The 17,626-nt window shown below is 45.8% G+C and overlaps 1 protein-coding gene and 1 pseudogene across 1 annotated transcript; both read left to right on the top strand.

Annotated features, from left to right (window-relative positions):
• Nucleotides 1–7,365, top strand: part of LOC119357809 — a 94,709-nt pseudogene extending 87,344 nt beyond the window's left edge.
• Nucleotides 7,366–7,781: 416 nt separating this feature from the next.
• Nucleotides 7,782–16,121, top strand: LOC119359310 (serine/threonine-protein kinase RIO1-like). Its single transcript, XM_037625573.1, has 12 exons — nt 7,782–8,185; nt 8,322–8,450; nt 8,953–9,045; nt 9,622–9,701; nt 9,856–9,969; nt 13,589–13,662; nt 13,800–13,876; nt 14,592–14,675; nt 14,762–14,854; nt 14,944–15,051; nt 15,143–15,217; nt 15,486–16,121. Exons 1-12 carry the CDS (start codon nt 7,910–7,912, stop codon nt 15,852–15,854), a joined length of 1,572 nt encoding a protein of 523 aa, XP_037481470.1. The 5' UTR covers nt 7,782–7,909; the 3' UTR covers nt 15,855–16,121.
• Nucleotides 16,122–17,626: the final 1,505 nt, after the last annotated feature.

Raw genomic sequence — 17,626 nt, 5'->3', positions numbered from 1 at the left:
ACTTGCAACAACAAAGTAGAGGACGTCTAACTTGTTTTTGCAAGGCATGTTGTGATGTGATATGGTCAAGACATGATGCTAAATTTTATTGTATGAGATGATCATGTTTTGTAACCAAGTTATCGGCAACTGGCAGGAGCCATATGGTTGTCGCTTTATTGTATGAAATGCAATTGCGCTATAATTCTTTACTTTATCACTAAGCGGTAGCGATAGTCGTGGAAGCATAAGATTGGTGAGACGACAACGATGCTACGATGGTGATCAAGGTGTCGTGCCGGTGACGATGGTGATCACGACGGTGCTTCGAAGATGGAGATCACAAGCACAAGATGATGATGGCCATATCATATCACTTATATTGATTGCATGTGATGTTTATCTTTTATGCATCTTATCTTGCTTTGATTGACGGTAGCATTTTAAGATGATCTCTCACTAATTATCAAGAAGTGTTCTCCCTGAGTATGCACCGTTGCGAAAGTTCTTCGTGCTGAGACACCACGTGATGATCGGGTGTGATAGGCTCTACGTTCAAATACAACGGGTGCAAAACAGTTGCACACGCGGAATACTCAGGTTATACTTGACGAGCCAAGCATATACAGATATGGCCTCGGAACACGGAGACCGAAAGGTCGAGCGTGAATCATATAGTAGATATGATCAACATAGCGATGTTCACCAATGAAACTACTCCATCTCACGTGATGATCGGACATGGTTTAGTTGATTTGGATCATGTAATCACTTAGAGGATTAGAGGGATGTCTATCTAAGTGGGAGTTCTTTAGTAATATGATTAATTGAAACCTAAATTTATCATGAACTTAGTCCTGGTAGTATTTTGCAAATCATGTTGTAGATCAATAGCTCGGTTGTTGCTTCCCTGTGTTTATTTTGATATGTTCCTAGAGAAAATTGTGTTGAAAGATGTTAGTAGCAATGATGTGGATTGGATCCGTGATCTGAGGTTTATCCTCATTGCTGCACAGAAGAATTATGTCCTTGATGCACCGCTAGGTGACAGACCTATTGCAGGAGCAGATGCAGACGTCATGAACATTTGGCTAGCTCAATATGATAACTACTTGATAGTTTAGTGCACCATGCTTAACGGCTTAGAATCGGGACTTCAAAGACGTTTTGAACGTCATGGACCATATGAGATGTTTCAGGAGTTGAAGTTAATATTTCAAGCAAATACCCGAGTTGAGAGATATGAAGTTTCCAACAAGTTCTATAGCTAAAAGATGGAGGAGAATCGCTCAACTAGTGAGCATGTGCTTAGATTGTCTGGGTACTGCAATCGCTTGAATCAAGTGGGAGTTAATCTTCCAGATAAGATAGTGATCGACAGAATTCTCTAGTCACCATCACCAAGTTAGTAGAACTTCGTGATGAACTATAGTATGCAAGGGATGACGAAACGACTCCCGAGCTTTTCATGATGATGAAATCGATGAAGGTAGAAATCAAGAAAGAGCATCAAGTGTTGATGGTTGACAAGACTACTAGTTTCAAGAAAAGGGCAAAGGGAAGAAGGGGAACTTCCAGAAGAACGGCAAGCAAGTTGCTACTCAAGTGAAGAAGCCCAAGTCTGATCCTAAGCCTGAGACTAAGTGTTTCTACTGCAAAGGGACTGGTCACTGGAAATGGAACTGCCCCAAGTATTTGGCGGATAAGAAGGATGGCAAAGTGAACATAAGTATATTTGATATACATGTTATTGATGTGTACTTTACTAGTGTTTATAGCAACCCCTCGGTATTTGATACTGGTTCAGTTGCTAAGAGTAGTAACTCAAAACGGGAGTTGCATAATGAACATATACTAGTTAAGGGTGAAGTGACGATGTGTGTTGGAAGTAGTTCCAAGATTGATATGATCATCATCGCACACTCCCTATACTTTCGGGATTAGTGTTGAACCTAAATAAGTGTTATTTGGTGTTTGCGTTGAGCATGAATATGATCTGATCATGTTTGTTGTAATACGGTTATTCATTTAAGTAAGAGAATAAATTGTTGTTCTGTTTACATGAATAAAACCTTATATGGTTACACACCCAATGAAAATAGTTCGTTGGATCTCGATCGTACTGATACACATAATCATAATATTGAAACCAAAAGATGCAAAGTTAATAATGATAGTGCAACTTATTTGTGGCACTGTTGTTTAGGTCATATTGGTGTAAAGCACATGAAGAAAATCCATGCTGATGGGCTTTTGGAATCACTTGATGCTTGCGAACCATGCCTCATGGGCAAGATGACTAAGACTCCGTTCTCCAGAACAATAGAGCGAGCAACAGATTTGTTGGAAATCATACATATTGATGTATGTGGTCCGATGAATATTGAGACTCGTGGCAGGTATCATTATTTTCTGATCTTCACAGATGATTTGAGCAGATATGAGTATATCTACTTGATGAAACACAAGTCTGAAACATTTGAAAAGTTCAAATAATTTCAGAGTGAAGTGGAGAATCATCATAACAAAAATAAAAGTTTCTACGATATGATCGCAGAAGTAAAATATTTGAGTTACGAGTTTGGTCTTCAGTTAAAAACAATGTGAAATAGTTTCACTACTCACGCCACCTGGAACACCACAATGTAATGGTGTGTCCGAACGTCATAACCGTACTTTATTAGATATGGTGCGATCTATGATGTCTCTTACCGATCTACCACTATCGTTTTGGGGTTATGCATTAGAGACAGCTGCATTCACGTTAAATAGGGCACCATCTAAATCCGTTGAGACGACACCGTATGAACTATGGTTTGGCAAGAAACCTAAGCTGTCGTTTCTTAAAGTTTGAGGTTGCAATGCTTATGTGAAAAAGTTTCAACCTGATAAGCTCAAACCCAAATCGGAGAAGTGCGTCTTCATAGGATACCCAAAAAGAAAAATGTTGGGTACACCTTCTATCACAGATACGAAGGTAAGCTATTCGTTGCTAGGAATGGATCCTTTCTAGAGAAGGAGTTTCTCTCGAAAGAAGTGAGTGGGAGGAAAGTAGAACTTGATAAGGTAATTGTACCTTCTCCCTTATTGGAAAGTAGTTCATCACAGAAATCTATTCCTGTGACTACTACACCAATTAGTAAGGAAGCTAATGATGATGATCATGTAACTTCAGATCAAGTTACTACCAAACCTCGTAGGTAAACCAGAGTGAGATCCGCACCAGAGTGGTACGGTAATCCTATTCTGGAAGTCATGTTACTTGACCATGACGAGCCTACGAACTATGAGGAAGCGATGATGAGTCCAGATTCCGCGAAATGGCTTGAGGCCATGAAATCTGAGATGAGATCCATGTATGAGAACAAAGTATGGACTTTGGTTGACTTGCCAAATGTTCGACAAGTCACTGAGATTAAATGGATCTTCAAGAGGAAGACGGACGCTGATAGTAGTGTTACTATCTACAAAGCTAGAATTGTCGCAAAAGGTTTTTCGACAAAGTTCAAGGTGTTGACTACGATAAGAGTTTCTCAATTGTATCTATGCTTAAGTCTGTCCGAATCATGTTAGCAATTGCCGCATTTTATGAAATCTGGCAAATGGATAAACAAAGCTGCATTCCTTAATGGATTTCTTAAAGAAGAGTTGTATATGATGCAACCAGAAGGTTTTGTCAATCCTAAAAGTGTTAACAGAATATGCAAGCTCCAGCGATCCATCTATGGACTGGTGCAAGCATCTCGGAGTTGGAATATACGCTTTGATAAGTTGATCAAAGCATATAGTTTTATACAGACTTGCGGTGAAGCCTGTATTTACAAGAAAGTGAGTGGGAGCAATACAACATTTCTGATAAGTATATGTGAATGACATATTGTTGATCGGAAATAATGTAGAATTATTCTGCAAAGCATAAAGGAGTGTTTGAAAGGAGTTTTTTTCAAAGAAAGACCTCGGTGAAGCTGCTTACATATTGAGCATCAAGATCTATAGAGATAGATCAAAACGCTTGATAAGTTTTTTCAATGAGTACATACCCTGACAAAATTTTGAAGTAGTTCAAAATGGAACAGTCAAAGAAAGAATTCTTGCCTGTGTTACAAGGTGTGAAATTGAGTAAGACTCAAAGCCCGACCACGGCAGAAAATAGAAAGAAGTCATTCCCTATGCCTTGGCCATAGGTTCTATAAAGTATGCCATGCTGTGTACCAGACCTATTGTATACCCTACACTAATTTTGGCAAGGGAGTACAATAGTGATCTAGGAGTAGATCACTGGACAGCGGTCAAAATTATCCTTAGTGAAACAAGGATATGTTTCTCGATTATGGAGGCGACAAAAGGTTCGTCGTAAAAAGTTACGTCGATGCAAGTTTTGACATAGATCTGGATGACTCTAAGTCTCGATCTAGATACATATTGAAAGTGGGAGCAATTAGCTAGAGTAGTTCCGTGCAGAGCATTGTAGACATAGAATTCGCAAAATACTTACGGATCTGTATGTGACAGACCCGTTGACTAAAATTTTCTCACAAGCAAAACATGATCACACCTTAGTACTCTTTGGGTGTTAATCACATAAGCTATGTGAACTAGATTACTGACTCTAGTAAATCCTTTGGGTACAGGTCACATGACAATGTGAACTATGGGTGTTAATCACATGGTGATGTGAACTATTAGTGTTGGATCACATGGCAATGTGAACTAGATTATTGACTCTAGTGCAAGTGGGAGACTGAAGAAAATATGCCCTAGAGGCAATAATAAAGTTATTATTTATTTCCTTATATCATGATAAATGTTTATTATTCTTGCTAGAATTGTATTAACCGAAAACATAATACATATGTGAATACATAGACAAACAGAGTGTCACTAGTATGCCTCTACTTGACTAGCTCGTTAATCGAAGATGGTTATATTTCCTAACCATGAACAAAATAGTTGTTATTTGATTAACGGGATCACATCATTAGAAGAATGATGTGATTGACTTGACTCATTCCGTTAGTTTAGCACTCGATCGTTTAGTATGTTGCTATTGCTTTCTTCATGACTTATACATGTTCCTGTGACTATGAGATTATGCAACTCCCGTTTGCCGGAGGAACACTTTGTGTGCTACCAAACGTCACAACGTAACTGGGTGATTATAAAGGAGCTCTACAGGTGTCTACAAAGCTACATGTTGGGTTGGCGTATTTCGAGATTAGGATTTGTCACTCCGATTATCGGAGAGGTATCTCTGGGCCCTCTCGGTAATGCACATCACATAAGCCTTGCAAGCATTGCAACTAATGAGTTAGTTGCGAGATGATGTATTACGAAATGAGTAAAGAGACTTGCCGGTAACGAGATTGAACAAGGTATTGAGATACCGACGATCGAATCTCGGGCAAGTAACATACCGATGACAAAGGGAACAACGTATGTTGTTATGCGGTCTGACCGATAAAGATCTTCGTAGAATATGTGGGAGCCAATATGAGCATCTAGGTTCCGCTATTGGTTATTGACCGGAGACGTGTCTCGGTCATGTCTACATTGTTGTCGAACCCGTAGGGTCCGCACGCTTAAGGTTTTGATGACAGTTATATTATGAGTTTATGAGTTTTGATGTACCGAAGGATTTCGGAGTCCGGATGAGATCGGGGATGTGACTAGGAGTCTCGATATGGTCGAGATGTAAAGATTGATATATTGGACAACTATATTCGGACATCGGAAAGGTTCTGAGTGATTCGGGTATTTTCAGAGGTACCGGGGAGTTACGGGAATACGAGGAAGAAACAATGGGCCTTAATGGACCTTAGTGGAAAGGACCAGGAGGTGGCGCGCGCCCCTCCCAAGCCCAGTCCGAATTGGACAAGGGATTTGGGGCGCGGCCCCTCTCTCCCTTCCTTCCCCTCTTCCCCCCTTTCCCCCTTCTCCTAGTTGGACTAGGAAAGGAGGAAACCTACTCCAACTAGGAGTAGGAATCCTACTTCCTGGCGCGCCCCTCCTAGGGCCGGCCTCCTCCCCCTTGGTCCTTTATATACGGGGGCAGGGGGCACCCCATAGACACACAAGTTGATCCATGTGATCATATTCTTAGCCGTGTGCGGTGCCCCCTTCCACCATAATCCTCGATAATATTGTAGCGGTGCTTAGGCAAAGCCCTGCGATGGTAGAACATCAAGATCGTCACCACGCCGTCGTGCTGACGGAACTCTTCCCCCGACACTTTGCTGGATCGGAGTCCGGGGATTGTCATCGAGCTGAACGTGTGCTAAAACTCGGAGGTGCCGTAGTTTCGGTGCTTGATCGGTCGGGCCGTGAAGACGTACGACTACATCAACCACGTTGTCATAACGCTTCCGCTGTCGATCTACAAGGGTACGTAGATCACACTCTTCCCTCGTTGCTATGCATCACCATGATCTTGCATGTGCGTAGGAATTTTTTTGAAATTACTACGTTAACCAACAGAAAGAAGTTCATTTTTCACCCTCAAATGTAGCCTAAGGGACAAATACCCCCTGAACTCAAATTTGGTATGATTTTGACCCTCAAATCCTTAAAACCGGGTAAATCTCCACCTTAGGTGGTTTTGCATCAATTTTAGGCGGGTTTGGGGCTAGAAAGTGTGATGTGGCATGGTATTTAGGTGTGTAGACAGAGTAAAGCTCGCCTCCTAAAGTGCGTCGTCTGCCATGGCACCGCCTCCTGTTTGCCCCGTCGTTGCTGTCGTCCCTCTCACTCTACGCGCTTCTCGAGGGCACCGGCGACGGCGGCGCGATCTTCATGGCCTACGAACAGATCGTCGTGCGGTGGGACTAGGACGGGATGTCGGCGCCCCGATGCTTTGCGACCCGTCCTCTCCCGCCGGTTGCCGTTTCGGTTTGTGGCCGCCGCGGCGTAGCTCGTCCTCATCGCGGAGTCTACTTGGTGTTGTGCCGCCTGCTCGTGTTCGACCCGGCCGCCGCGCCCGTGCCGTCCTGGCTGGCCGGCTCGCGGGTCCCATTGCTCTGCGTAGGTGGGGAACGGCGGGCGGGGCTGCTTGTTCGTTGCGTGCGCCGGCTACAACCTCACTATCGCGTGCTCCTAGGCGATATGGGACCCCGCCATGCCGTGGGAGCCGCTCCCTCTACGGCTTCTGCTCGGGCGGGAAGATATCTATGGTCAACGTACGCGGCAGCGGCGCGCTATGGAGGCCGTCGTGTTCGACCTCGTGGCCGGCAGGTGAGAGGACATGCCGCCAGCATGCTCGCTGGGTGGAAGGGCCCTGCCGCGGCATTACCTGGCGACCGCGACATGATCTTCGTCGTGGACGAGGGGCACGATGCGCTTAATGCTTACGAAGGATTTGGACGGAAAGACAAACCGCAAAAGCTGGGTTGAGGATTTGGATGGCAATAAGCTCTACGGCAGCGTCTTCGTGGCCATGGTCTACAAGGGCATCCATTGCGAACGAAGAAAAGAGAATGGGACAAGGATGAACTAGTCTGATGCAAAGAAAATTGGTCTGATGCCACGTCAAGAGTCAAATGCCTAATCATCTTCCAAAACCGTCAAAAATCTGACAAATCGGAAGCAAAACCACTGAAGGAGGAGATTTATCCGATTTTGAAGATTTGAGAGTGAAAATTATACCAAATTCGAGTTCAGGGAGGTATCTGTCCCTGGGACGCATTTGGGGGTGAAAAATGGACTTCTTTCTAACCGAAGGACCGAAGAAACCGAACCAAAGTAGTTGGCCCACGGCCCATATTAACGGAGAAGCCCACCAGACACCGGCCACCAGCCATCGATCGGGCGAGCAGCGGCAAGGAGGCGGCGGCGGCGGGCGAGCAGCGGCAAGGCGGCGACTCTGCGCGTGGGCGGTGGCTCGCGAATAGCAGCAAGGCACAGACTTCGGTGAAGGTCGAGCATTCTGTCGTCGAAGATGGTGCACGTCGAGCTCGACCCTGCGGACGAGTGGTCCGAGTCCGACGTCTCGGAAGATGTCTCCGACTCCGAAGTTGGCGATGGCCTGGACTGGCTCGACGCCGTTGAGGGCCCTGATGGCTCAGCCCGGCCATCCGCCGCCTTCTCGACCGTCGGAGGCGTGGCCGTGGCGCGGAGGCCGAACGCCCACGGTGGCGTGCTCTCCCGCCCTTTTCAGCCGCTCTCCAACCGCACACAGAGGCTCGCCTCCCACATGCGGGCCACGCCCTTGGAGGTATGCAGCTTCAACTCTTCGCCTTATATAGAGCCTAACGTGGTGAATTATTTGCTTGTATATGATGTCTACAGTCTCGTGTTATGGTACGTTGTGTTCAATATCTTATGTGATGGATTTTGTACGTATTATTTAGGAGTGGGAAGGTAGAATGAACGTGGGGATGTCAAATTCGGTAACGACTGCAATCAGGGACAGCATAAGGGACACAGCAATTGGCAAAACAAGGAACCATGAGAAGGCCGATCGTGCTACGGTGGAACAGGTCTTTAAATGCTCTCTGCTAAGTGATATTTATTCTGTCCTATGCCTTTTGGAGCTGAGCATGTCTGCATGCACTTGCAATCCTGCATAATCCTGATGTACCGTTCCATTCCCTTCCAATCGAGCTGGCATTCGTTTCAAGAGTCTGCTTGCATTGGTCAGAAAGTATCTTCTTATTTCACGTTTTGGAACTCGTTTAATTCCCAGCTATATGTATGATCTAAATGGCACCATGAGTCACCAACTCTTTTTGTTAGAGTAATGTTGGCTACTTAAGTGAAATTTCCTGAGGTGATGTTATCTAAATTATTTTGCTGATTGCAGTTTTTCATTAGGCCTGACTACCACGTTAATTATCTTTTTTTTTTGTACATACGGCTGAGGGGTAGAAGTTTCTTCTCTTATACAAGCATTAACCATGCTCTTCCTGATGCTTAGTGAAGTATCAGTTACTTTACATTTATCTAATATCTTTATCAATGAAGTAATTCGTTTACATGCAGGCCATTGACCCAAGAACACGCATGGTTCTGTTCAAGATGTTGAATGGTGGTGTTTTCAATAATATAAATGGCTGCATTTATACAGGAAAGGAGGTAAACACTAACATGCAGTGCATGTGCTACTGAACTATTTCCTTCGATCTATGTATTTCTCTTTGCTGCAGACTTAAAAGCGTTAGAACATTATTAATAGAGAAAAGTATATTTTTCATCCCTCAACTTTCGACGGAGTCTAGATTTGGTCCCTCAACTTCAAAATCGGACAACTTGCGCGGATTTGATAAAAGCACGTGAACTTGAAAATGGTATGTGGACCTGAAAAAATAAATGGATTCGAAGAAAGTACACGAATTTGAGTCAAAACACGGTCAAAACCGGGGAAGTCAACACCAAAACCGGTCAAAACCGTGTCCAGGGACGAACCTTGTCCGGTTTTAGTAGTTGAAGGTGCAAGTTGTCCGGTTTCGGAGTTGAGGGACCAAATCTAGACTCTGCCAAGAGTTGAGGGACGAAAAATATACTTTTCTCTTATTAATAAATGAAATACCAGCTCCTTGTTTGGTAAATAGAATAAAGAGAATGCTGCTCTATCTGCTGGTTTCAGTTATCTGTTTTCCTGATTGGGTATTATCTACTTCCATATTCAACATTAATCCTCTTTCTGTGCAGGCAAATGTCTATCATGCAACAAAGATAGATGGCCAGGAGCTAGCAATCAAAGTCTATAAAACCTCTGTCCTTGTATTTAAGTAAGATTTGATTCTTTACACTTGTTTGTTGCTCCCCTATAGATTCTTGTTGAAACATATTGCAGTAGTGTGTCATTTGATATGCTCTTTATCCTTTCCGTACTTGTTAAAAAAATTGATCTGAAAATGCGTGAATGACATTTGTTTATTGCAGGGATAGAGACAGATATATTCAAGGAGATTATCGTTTTAGATATGGTTACTGCAAGCATAATCCCCGGAAAATGGTTAAGACCTGGGCTGAAAAGGAAATGAGAAATCTTAAACGGTGGGATATATTTTTCATGCCTTATTCATAATTTCGTATTGTTTATACTCTAGAAGTTAGGAAGCTATTATTGTTGTGTTTAATTTTAGTTAGTTAGGGGAGCCCTGGCGACTGGTGAAGTTGTTGCCTTGTGACCACGAGGTCACGGGTTTGAGTCATGAAAACAGCCTCTTGCAGAAATGCATGAAAAGGCTGCGTACAAAAGACCCAAAGTGGTCAGACCCTCCCCGGACCCCGCGCAAGCGGGAGCTACGTGCACCGGGCTGTCTTTTTTTTGGTAAAAAATAGTCTATCACTTCTTAATCTCTTTTTTTTCCGAGAAAATGCAAAAAGACTTTTGCGTTTCATTGTATTGAAAAGAAGGGGTTTGGTACAATCCTCCTAGGAGGCAGATTTACAAGGTGAGTACAGGCACACTAGTGAACATCCCAGGTCTGTGGCAAGATAGCCCGGAGCCCAAAGGCTCCAGCTCTGGCCCGTAGTGCGGCCTCATCCTTAATCCTAGCAGTTAGGGAGGTAACCGACGGTGGTGTGCCTTCAAACACGCATCCATTGCGATGCTTCCAGATCATCCAAGGGACGAGCAAGGCAGCGGAGGCCAATCCCTTGTGCATAGGTTTAGGGGTGTCATGTTTTGCAGAGCGCCACCAGTCGTGGAGAGTGGCATCATCAGTGGGCAGCTGGCAGGAGAGGCGTAGCCATGAGAAGATCTCGTGCCACACTACGCGGCTGAAAGGGCACTCCAGGAGTAGGTGGTGAATCGTCTCCGGGGCCTGATCGCAAAGTGGGCAGCGCTGTGGGTGCGGCAGGTTGCGTCGCGCTAGGCGGTCGGCCGTCCAGCACCGGTCGAGGTTGGCAAGCCAGTGGAAGAAGCGTACCCTAGGCGGTGCCCAGCACTTCCATGTAAGCTTCCAAGCCTGGCATCTGGTGGAGCCGTGAAAAGTGGCGAGGTATGCAGACTTGGCGGAATACTCGCCGTTCGTGGTCCACTTCCAGCGAATGCGGTCTGGTGCGTCGCTGAGGGCAGTTTCGGCGAGCATGTGCCAAAGGCGTAGGTATTCTCCAATCTCTGGGATGCCAATCATGCCGTGGATGTCCGTGGCCCATTGGTTCGCATGAAGGCCGTCCGCAACAGTTCTGGACTTGCGACGTCGTTTGGGGATGAGAGCATAAAGGAGGGGCGCGATCTCGCGGACCGCACGCCCGTTGATCCATCTGTCCTCCCAAAACAGGGCGTGTTGGCCATCGCCAATAGTCATGGTAGTGGAGGCGAAGAAGAGCGCGCGCTCCTCGGGCGCGAATTGCAAGTCAAGGCCGCTCCAGGCCCTGCTATCGTCAACTCGGCTGAGCCATTGCCACCGCATGCGAAGGGCGAGGCCGGTGCGCTCGAGGTCGTGAACGCCGAGGCCGCCGAACTGGATAGGCCGGCAGACGCACCACCAGTTGACGTGGCAATTGCCACCATTGGCCTCGGCGCGGCCAGCCCAGAGGAATCCTCTTTCAATCTTCTCCAAGAGTTTGATGGTCTTCTTTGGCGGCGCAAGCACAAGTAGCTGATGTATGGGGATCGCGCTCAAGACCGCCTTGACGAAGGCAAGGCGGCCGGCTTTGTTCATGAGCCAAGCTTTCCAGAAGGGTAACTTCCCAGCGACTTTGTCGACGACGGGTTGGAGCTGGGCAGCAGTGGGGCGACGCAGCGTGAGCGGGATGCCCAAGTAAGTGAGCGGGAATTCGACGATGGGGCATCCCAGGTGCGCGACAACATGAGCAGCATCCACGGTGTCGCAGCTGATGAGGGCCGCAGCGCTCTTTTGGAAGTTCACGTGCAGGCCGGAGGCGCGCCCAAAGAGCTGCAAGATCTCCTTCACCGCCGCAATATCATCCGGCGAGGGGTGGCATAGGAGAATTACGTCGTCGGCGTAAAGGGATATGGTAGGAATGGCGCGGCGCGGGTGGAGCTGCTGCATGACCCGGAGCTCGATCGCGCGATGGAAGAGCCTGCCCAACATATCGACAGCCAGGACGAAGAGCTGCGGGGAAACTGGATCACCTTGGCGCAGTCCACAGCGGTGCCAAATCGCTGGTCCGGGGTTGCCGTTGAGGAGAACCTTGGTGCTGGCCGACGACAGGAGAAGGGCGATCCAATCAAGGAAGCGGTTGCCGAAGCCATGGCATCGCAGCACCTCAAACAGGAAAGGCCACGGGACGGAGTCGAAAGCCCGCGCCAAGTCAAGCTTCAGAAGCACGCGAGGGGCACCAAGTTGATGCAAAAGCCGCGCGGATTGACGCACAAGGATGAAGTTGTCGTGAAGACTTCGCCCGGGGATGAACGCGTTCTGGACGTTGCTGACAAGATTGTTGAGCTTGGGGGCTAGGCGGAGCGAAAGCAGCTTGGCCAGGACCTTGGCAACAATGTGAATTAGGCTTATGGGCCTATAATCCCCCAGGCCATTGGCATCGGCGCGCTTGGGGAGGAGCGTAATTAGCGCCTGGTTAAGGCAGCTAAACCCGCGGCCACGCAGCGCGTAAACCTGGTCAAAGACACATCGGAGGTCGTGCTTGATGACCGGCCAGCAGGAGCGGAGGAACTCCGCGGTGAAGCCGTCCGGGCCGGGCGCCTTGCGAGACGGCAAGCTTTTGATGGCTTGCCAAATCTCATCTTCACTGAATGGCGCGTCGAGGTCCTCCAGGTTTGAGGGCTCAATGAACTGCGACAGGTCAATGGTGCAGTCACGTGGCACGTCCGTCCCAATCCGGCTGTCGAAGTGCTCGAATGAGGCCGCGGCCATGTCGCTGGGATCAGTGAGCACGGCGCCATCGACAGAGATGCCATGGATCCAGTTCTTCTGCTTGCGGTACGTGCACTGGCGATGGTACAACGTAGTGTTCGCGTCGCCGTCTTTGAGAGATGCAATGCGTGCGCGCTGCCGGGCGATCGTCCACTCAAGGGAAGCAAGGCCAAGGTAGGAGAGCTTGATCTGACGACGCAGCCAAACTTCATGCGGTGATAGGGCGCGCTGTTCTTGTGCGGCGTCGAAGCAGAGGAGCAGCTCGCGAGAGATCGCAAGCTGGTCTCGCACGTTACCAACGGAACGCGCGCTCCAGCTGGTGAGTTTCCGCGCTGTGGCCTGCATGCGCCGTTTGAAACGCCGGAACGGATCGGCGTTCATCCACCGGATGCCAAGAGGTCGCCACGATCTCCGGGAAACCGGCGTGGCAAAACGCCCTGCGCTGCGCATCTGAGGCGCATGGGACACAGGGGTGGATTGCAGCGTTGACGGGCTTGGGGGAGCGGGCCTGCTGGCATGAGCATCAGGAGGCGTGGGCCTTTGCAATATGCATCTGGGTTCCTGGGCCGTCGGGGAGGGGCAGCCCAAGTCAGCGTCCCCGATGGCGGCGGCAGGATGGGGCGAAGGCGCGATGAGTGGGACCATATGATCCGCGTCCCGCGTAGCCGAGGAGGGGCTGGCATGCAGCTCAGACAGGGCCACGGGGGTGGACGAGGGCGCAGCATCACGCGTCGCAATGGCGGGGCCGGCCTGCAAAGTGGCGGGGCTCTTGTTCCCCTATAATTTTCTAGTATTTGAATCCATCTATTTCTCTGTAACCCTCGTTACAGAGTGAGAGCAGCTAAAATTCGATGCCCAGAACCATTGCTCCAGAAGCTTCATGTATTGGTGATGAAATTCATAGGTAATTCCACAACTTTCTTGTGTAACAATGGTATATTTGTAGTTATTTATTTTTAGTTGGAAACATGCTTATCTTGCTTGCAGGATAAAAGTATAGTTGATATATGTTCTGATACAAATTCTTTGGTTATCTTTCAGGGAAAGGAGGTTGGGCGGCTCCTCATCTTAAGGATGCTGCTTTGTCGGATGACAAGCTGCGTGAAGCTTACTTTGAGGTACATCCGTACATGACAAGTCAAAACAGTGTTCCGAACAATTACCTGTTGTATTGATAGTCCAACTGGATGGTTCAAAGTTGGAACTTAATATCCGTTATACAACTTAGCATATATATCATAATTCACATTTGGAGTATGGTTTGTTGCAAGGGATGGTGATGCCGTGATGATACAAGAACCTTTTTAGCTATAACAAACTTCTTAATGTTATTTTCGTTGCACTTATCTTCCCCACTCCTCAATTGTCGGGTCATGTTTTAGTCAACAACAACAAAACCTTTTGGGGTCGTATTTTTGTCTGCACTTTAAAAATTTAGTGAAGTCCTACAATGCAAATACGTGACAGCAGTCTAGTTTTCCTGGACTGAAGAATGGTCAATATTTTCTAAATATAACTTTTTTTAGGAGGCTTTGTACTTCCACCTGTTATAGTGGTCATTTACATTTCCACAAGTCCTCGTGTAAAATATATGTTATGATATTTTATTCACATTGTAGTCCCAGGCTCTAGCTTTCATTTATTCTGTTGCTGATGTGTATTATATTACTCTTATCATTATGAATTTTTTTTTGAGAATGTTATCATTATGGATTTTGTCATACACTAGATTTGGGTTAAGAGAATCAAGACATATGATATCTCTCATTCTTGATTGCAGTATTTGTATATCATTTTGAGTTTTCTCACGTACTTACTGCACCATGTTTTCAGATTGTTACGATAATGAGGACACTTTACCAAAAGTGCAAGCTGGTCCATGGCGATTTGAGTGAATATAACATTCTTTATTTTGAGGTACTTGAAACCTGTTTTGAGCTTTTTCCAGTAATCTTACCATTGTTCCAGAAAACCGGTTCTTATATCCCTCTTCTGTTGTGCAGGGCCACTTACATATCATTGATGTTTCGCAATCAGTTGACCTCGATCACCCTTTGGCGTTGGACTTCTTAAAGGAAGATTGTTTGCATGTTTCTGTAAGTGAAAAGCTGGATAGAGCACCACACATGTGTATATTAATAAATTAATAAATTGATACGTCTGATATATGCAACATTTTGTGCAGGACTTCTTTAAGAAACGAGGTGTTGGTGTCATGACAGTAACAGATCTAATTAATTTTGTGATTGATCGAAACATTGTGGATGACGATGTGGACGATTACCTAGAACAGGTATGTTGAATGAAGATAAATTGGTGATGGTGCATGCTGTATCATCGATAAAGAAGAATCTGATGGGTTAGCTGTATTGTATTAATCACAGGTTCAGCAAAAGATGTTGGAGAATGGAGATATACTCGCAAATGATGATGAAATATCTCCAACAGTCATGGTGCAGGTAAGATTAGTTGAACCTTCATCTGCTCATATTTGCCATAAATGATTAGCCTCCTAGTTAGGAGATGTTGCTGGCAGGCAAACTTGCACTTACTATGTTGTGGTACTCATGAATCAAAGTCTTAGATGGATGATGTTCCTCTTGTTGGGTTTAATCAGTGGGTTTAATGCATAGGATTCAGGAAGTCTGTGTTTAATTTCATTTTTCCTATACATGTTTGGACTAGCCGGATGGGTTTAACAATAATTCACTTGATTTCCTTGTGTAGACGTTGGATTATATGAAGCAGTGTGAGGCTGATATAGCCAACATGTCAATGTTGCAAGGCCCATCCTTCTTGGGTTATGAGCCACCAGCGGATAAGCTTTATAACCAGCCATTGCTAGGATTTGTGCGGGCTGAAAGAAACACGCGTAGTGATGAAAAGCAGCAAGAAGAGTTGCCACATAACGCAGTGAATGTGCAAAATAAGTGGTCGTTGCAAAGTACTCCCAAGATGGGACCTGAGGAGAGGAAGGCTGCTCGGAAGGAGATGAAGAAGAAAGTGAAAGAAGAGAAGAGAGAAAAACGGCAGACAAAGAGGCCCAAGGCCGTGAAGAAGAAGAAGAAAATGGCAAAAGCAAAGTGCACGCGGTAGCAATCTCTGCGGGCAACATTCCGCCAATTTATTCTGAATGAATTCCGTGAGATAGTGTTTATAACGAGAAAGGATGATGCTTGTCCAGTGATGACGCAATCCAATGTCACTGGATTCACAGTCGTGTTTTTCTTGTTCTTTTTGCTTTTTAAATTGCACAGCCCTGAAGCGTAGCAGGTGTTCCAGCAACCTTGCAAATGGTGCCTTGCTAATGTAGTTTTGTTTTGCGACTTTCCAGCTAAGAAATGTTTCTCTTCTTGCTTGTTTGATTGCAAAGTGTCACCAACGTAAACCCGGGCATGGCAGCCCAGCCCGACCACCCGGCCCGAGCTCGGACCGAAATTCCTGGGCCGGGCTGGGCTTGGATTTTAATAAAATTGACAGGTGGGTCCCACCTACAATAATGGCAAATGTAATGGTCAAAATAAACAGAGTTGACTTTCCTGTCACGTCAGCCATGGAAGATGGGTCCCGCCTGCCATAAACATGTTTATAAATCGTCTAAACCGGTTATTAACTAAAGTGGTAGTATTTGGCACTATTATGGTAGATTTTAGTCAATAATTTAAAAGTGGTAGATTTTTAGAACCGATACCTCTAAAGTGGTAGTTTTTTTCCTGTCAATTACTCTTTTTAATGAAAAAGTTCTAACACCCTCTTTGTGAGTTCGTAAGTGCATACTCATCGGTTTTGTCTTCGATCGTCGTGTCCGCTGTGATGGATCTTCCATCGGTTTTGTCTTCGATCGTCGTGTCCGCTGCGATGGATCTTCCACTAGCGCCAGCCCCTGTCCTTCGCTTGTCGTAGTGGCCCCTTCAATGTCAGTGACCAGCACTCCACGGATCGCGACTCTCCCTCTGCCGACCGCCGCTTGTCGTGATGGCCCCTTCAATGTTAGTGACCGGCACTCCGCGAATTGTCAAAGAGGCTGTCGACTGGCCCTTTTATGTCTACTACGTAACTTTACTCTTGTAGACTTGGTTGGACCTCCAATCGCAGAGTTTTATATGACATCAACAAATTTCTCTCAAGTGGATGACCTAAAATTTATCAATTCGTGGAAGGTGTAGGATGAAGATGGTTCTCTCTCAAACAATTCTGTAATTAAATACAAGAAATCTCATGTATCCCAACATACCCAAAACAGTTGTCAATCATACGATGTGCACTAGTTTGGCGAAGACATGATGATATATGTGTGATATGGGTGATAGAAATTTATATTTATAATTTGAATAAATAAAACAGTAAAGTAGCAAGTAAAAACAGTATTGCAATGCTTGGAAACAAGGTCTAGGGTTCATACTTTCACTAGTGCCAACTCTCAACGTCATTAAAATATTTGAACATCATTGTAATCCTTCAAAGTGCGGCAAAGAATCACTCCAAAGTTTCTATTCTATCGGAGAAAGCATGATGAAATCGCGTAGGTTGCAAACCACCTCAAAGTTGTGTTTACAATCAATCTATTGAACCACCCCCAAAGTGTCAAGGATAGCCCTAGAGATCGTACTACGACAAAACCATATGAAACATGTCATTCAACCTTTATGCTAAGAGTATACCAATGTCACCACGGGTATTCGCAAGTTAATTACTAGACATGCATCAAGTGATCTCAAATCCAAAATATTCAATCCAACATAAAGAAGCTTCAAAGAGCAAGACTCAATTCACCACAAAAAGGATGGAGAGAGATGAACATCATAAGATCCAATAATCAAGCTCATGATACATCAAGGTCCAATCCATCAAGAACACGAGAGAGAGAG

This window comes from Triticum dicoccoides, chromosome 2A, assembly GCF_002162155.2.
Source record: "Triticum dicoccoides isolate Atlit2015 ecotype Zavitan chromosome 2A, WEW_v2.0, whole genome shotgun sequence".
In the NCBI taxonomy this organism is placed as follows: Eukaryota; Viridiplantae; Streptophyta; class Magnoliopsida; order Poales; family Poaceae; genus Triticum; species Triticum dicoccoides.
The sequence above is the reverse complement of the archived record's forward strand: the minus strand, read 5'-3'. Positions and strand labels throughout refer to the sequence as shown.

Excerpts from the sequence above, each read along its gene's own strand:
- LOC119359310 (XM_037625573.1), top strand. The coding sequence starts at position 7,910 with ATGGTGCACGTCGAGCTCGACCCTGCGGACGAGTGGTCCGAGTCCGAC. Across the intron at positions 9,970-13,588 it reads GAAATGAGAAATCTTAAACG|AGTGAGAGCAGCTAAAATTC; the intron begins GTGGGATATATT and ends CCCTCGTTACAG. Across the intron at positions 13,877-14,591 it reads TGCGTGAAGCTTACTTTGAG|ATTGTTACGATAATGAGGAC; the intron begins GTACATCCGTAC and ends CCATGTTTTCAG.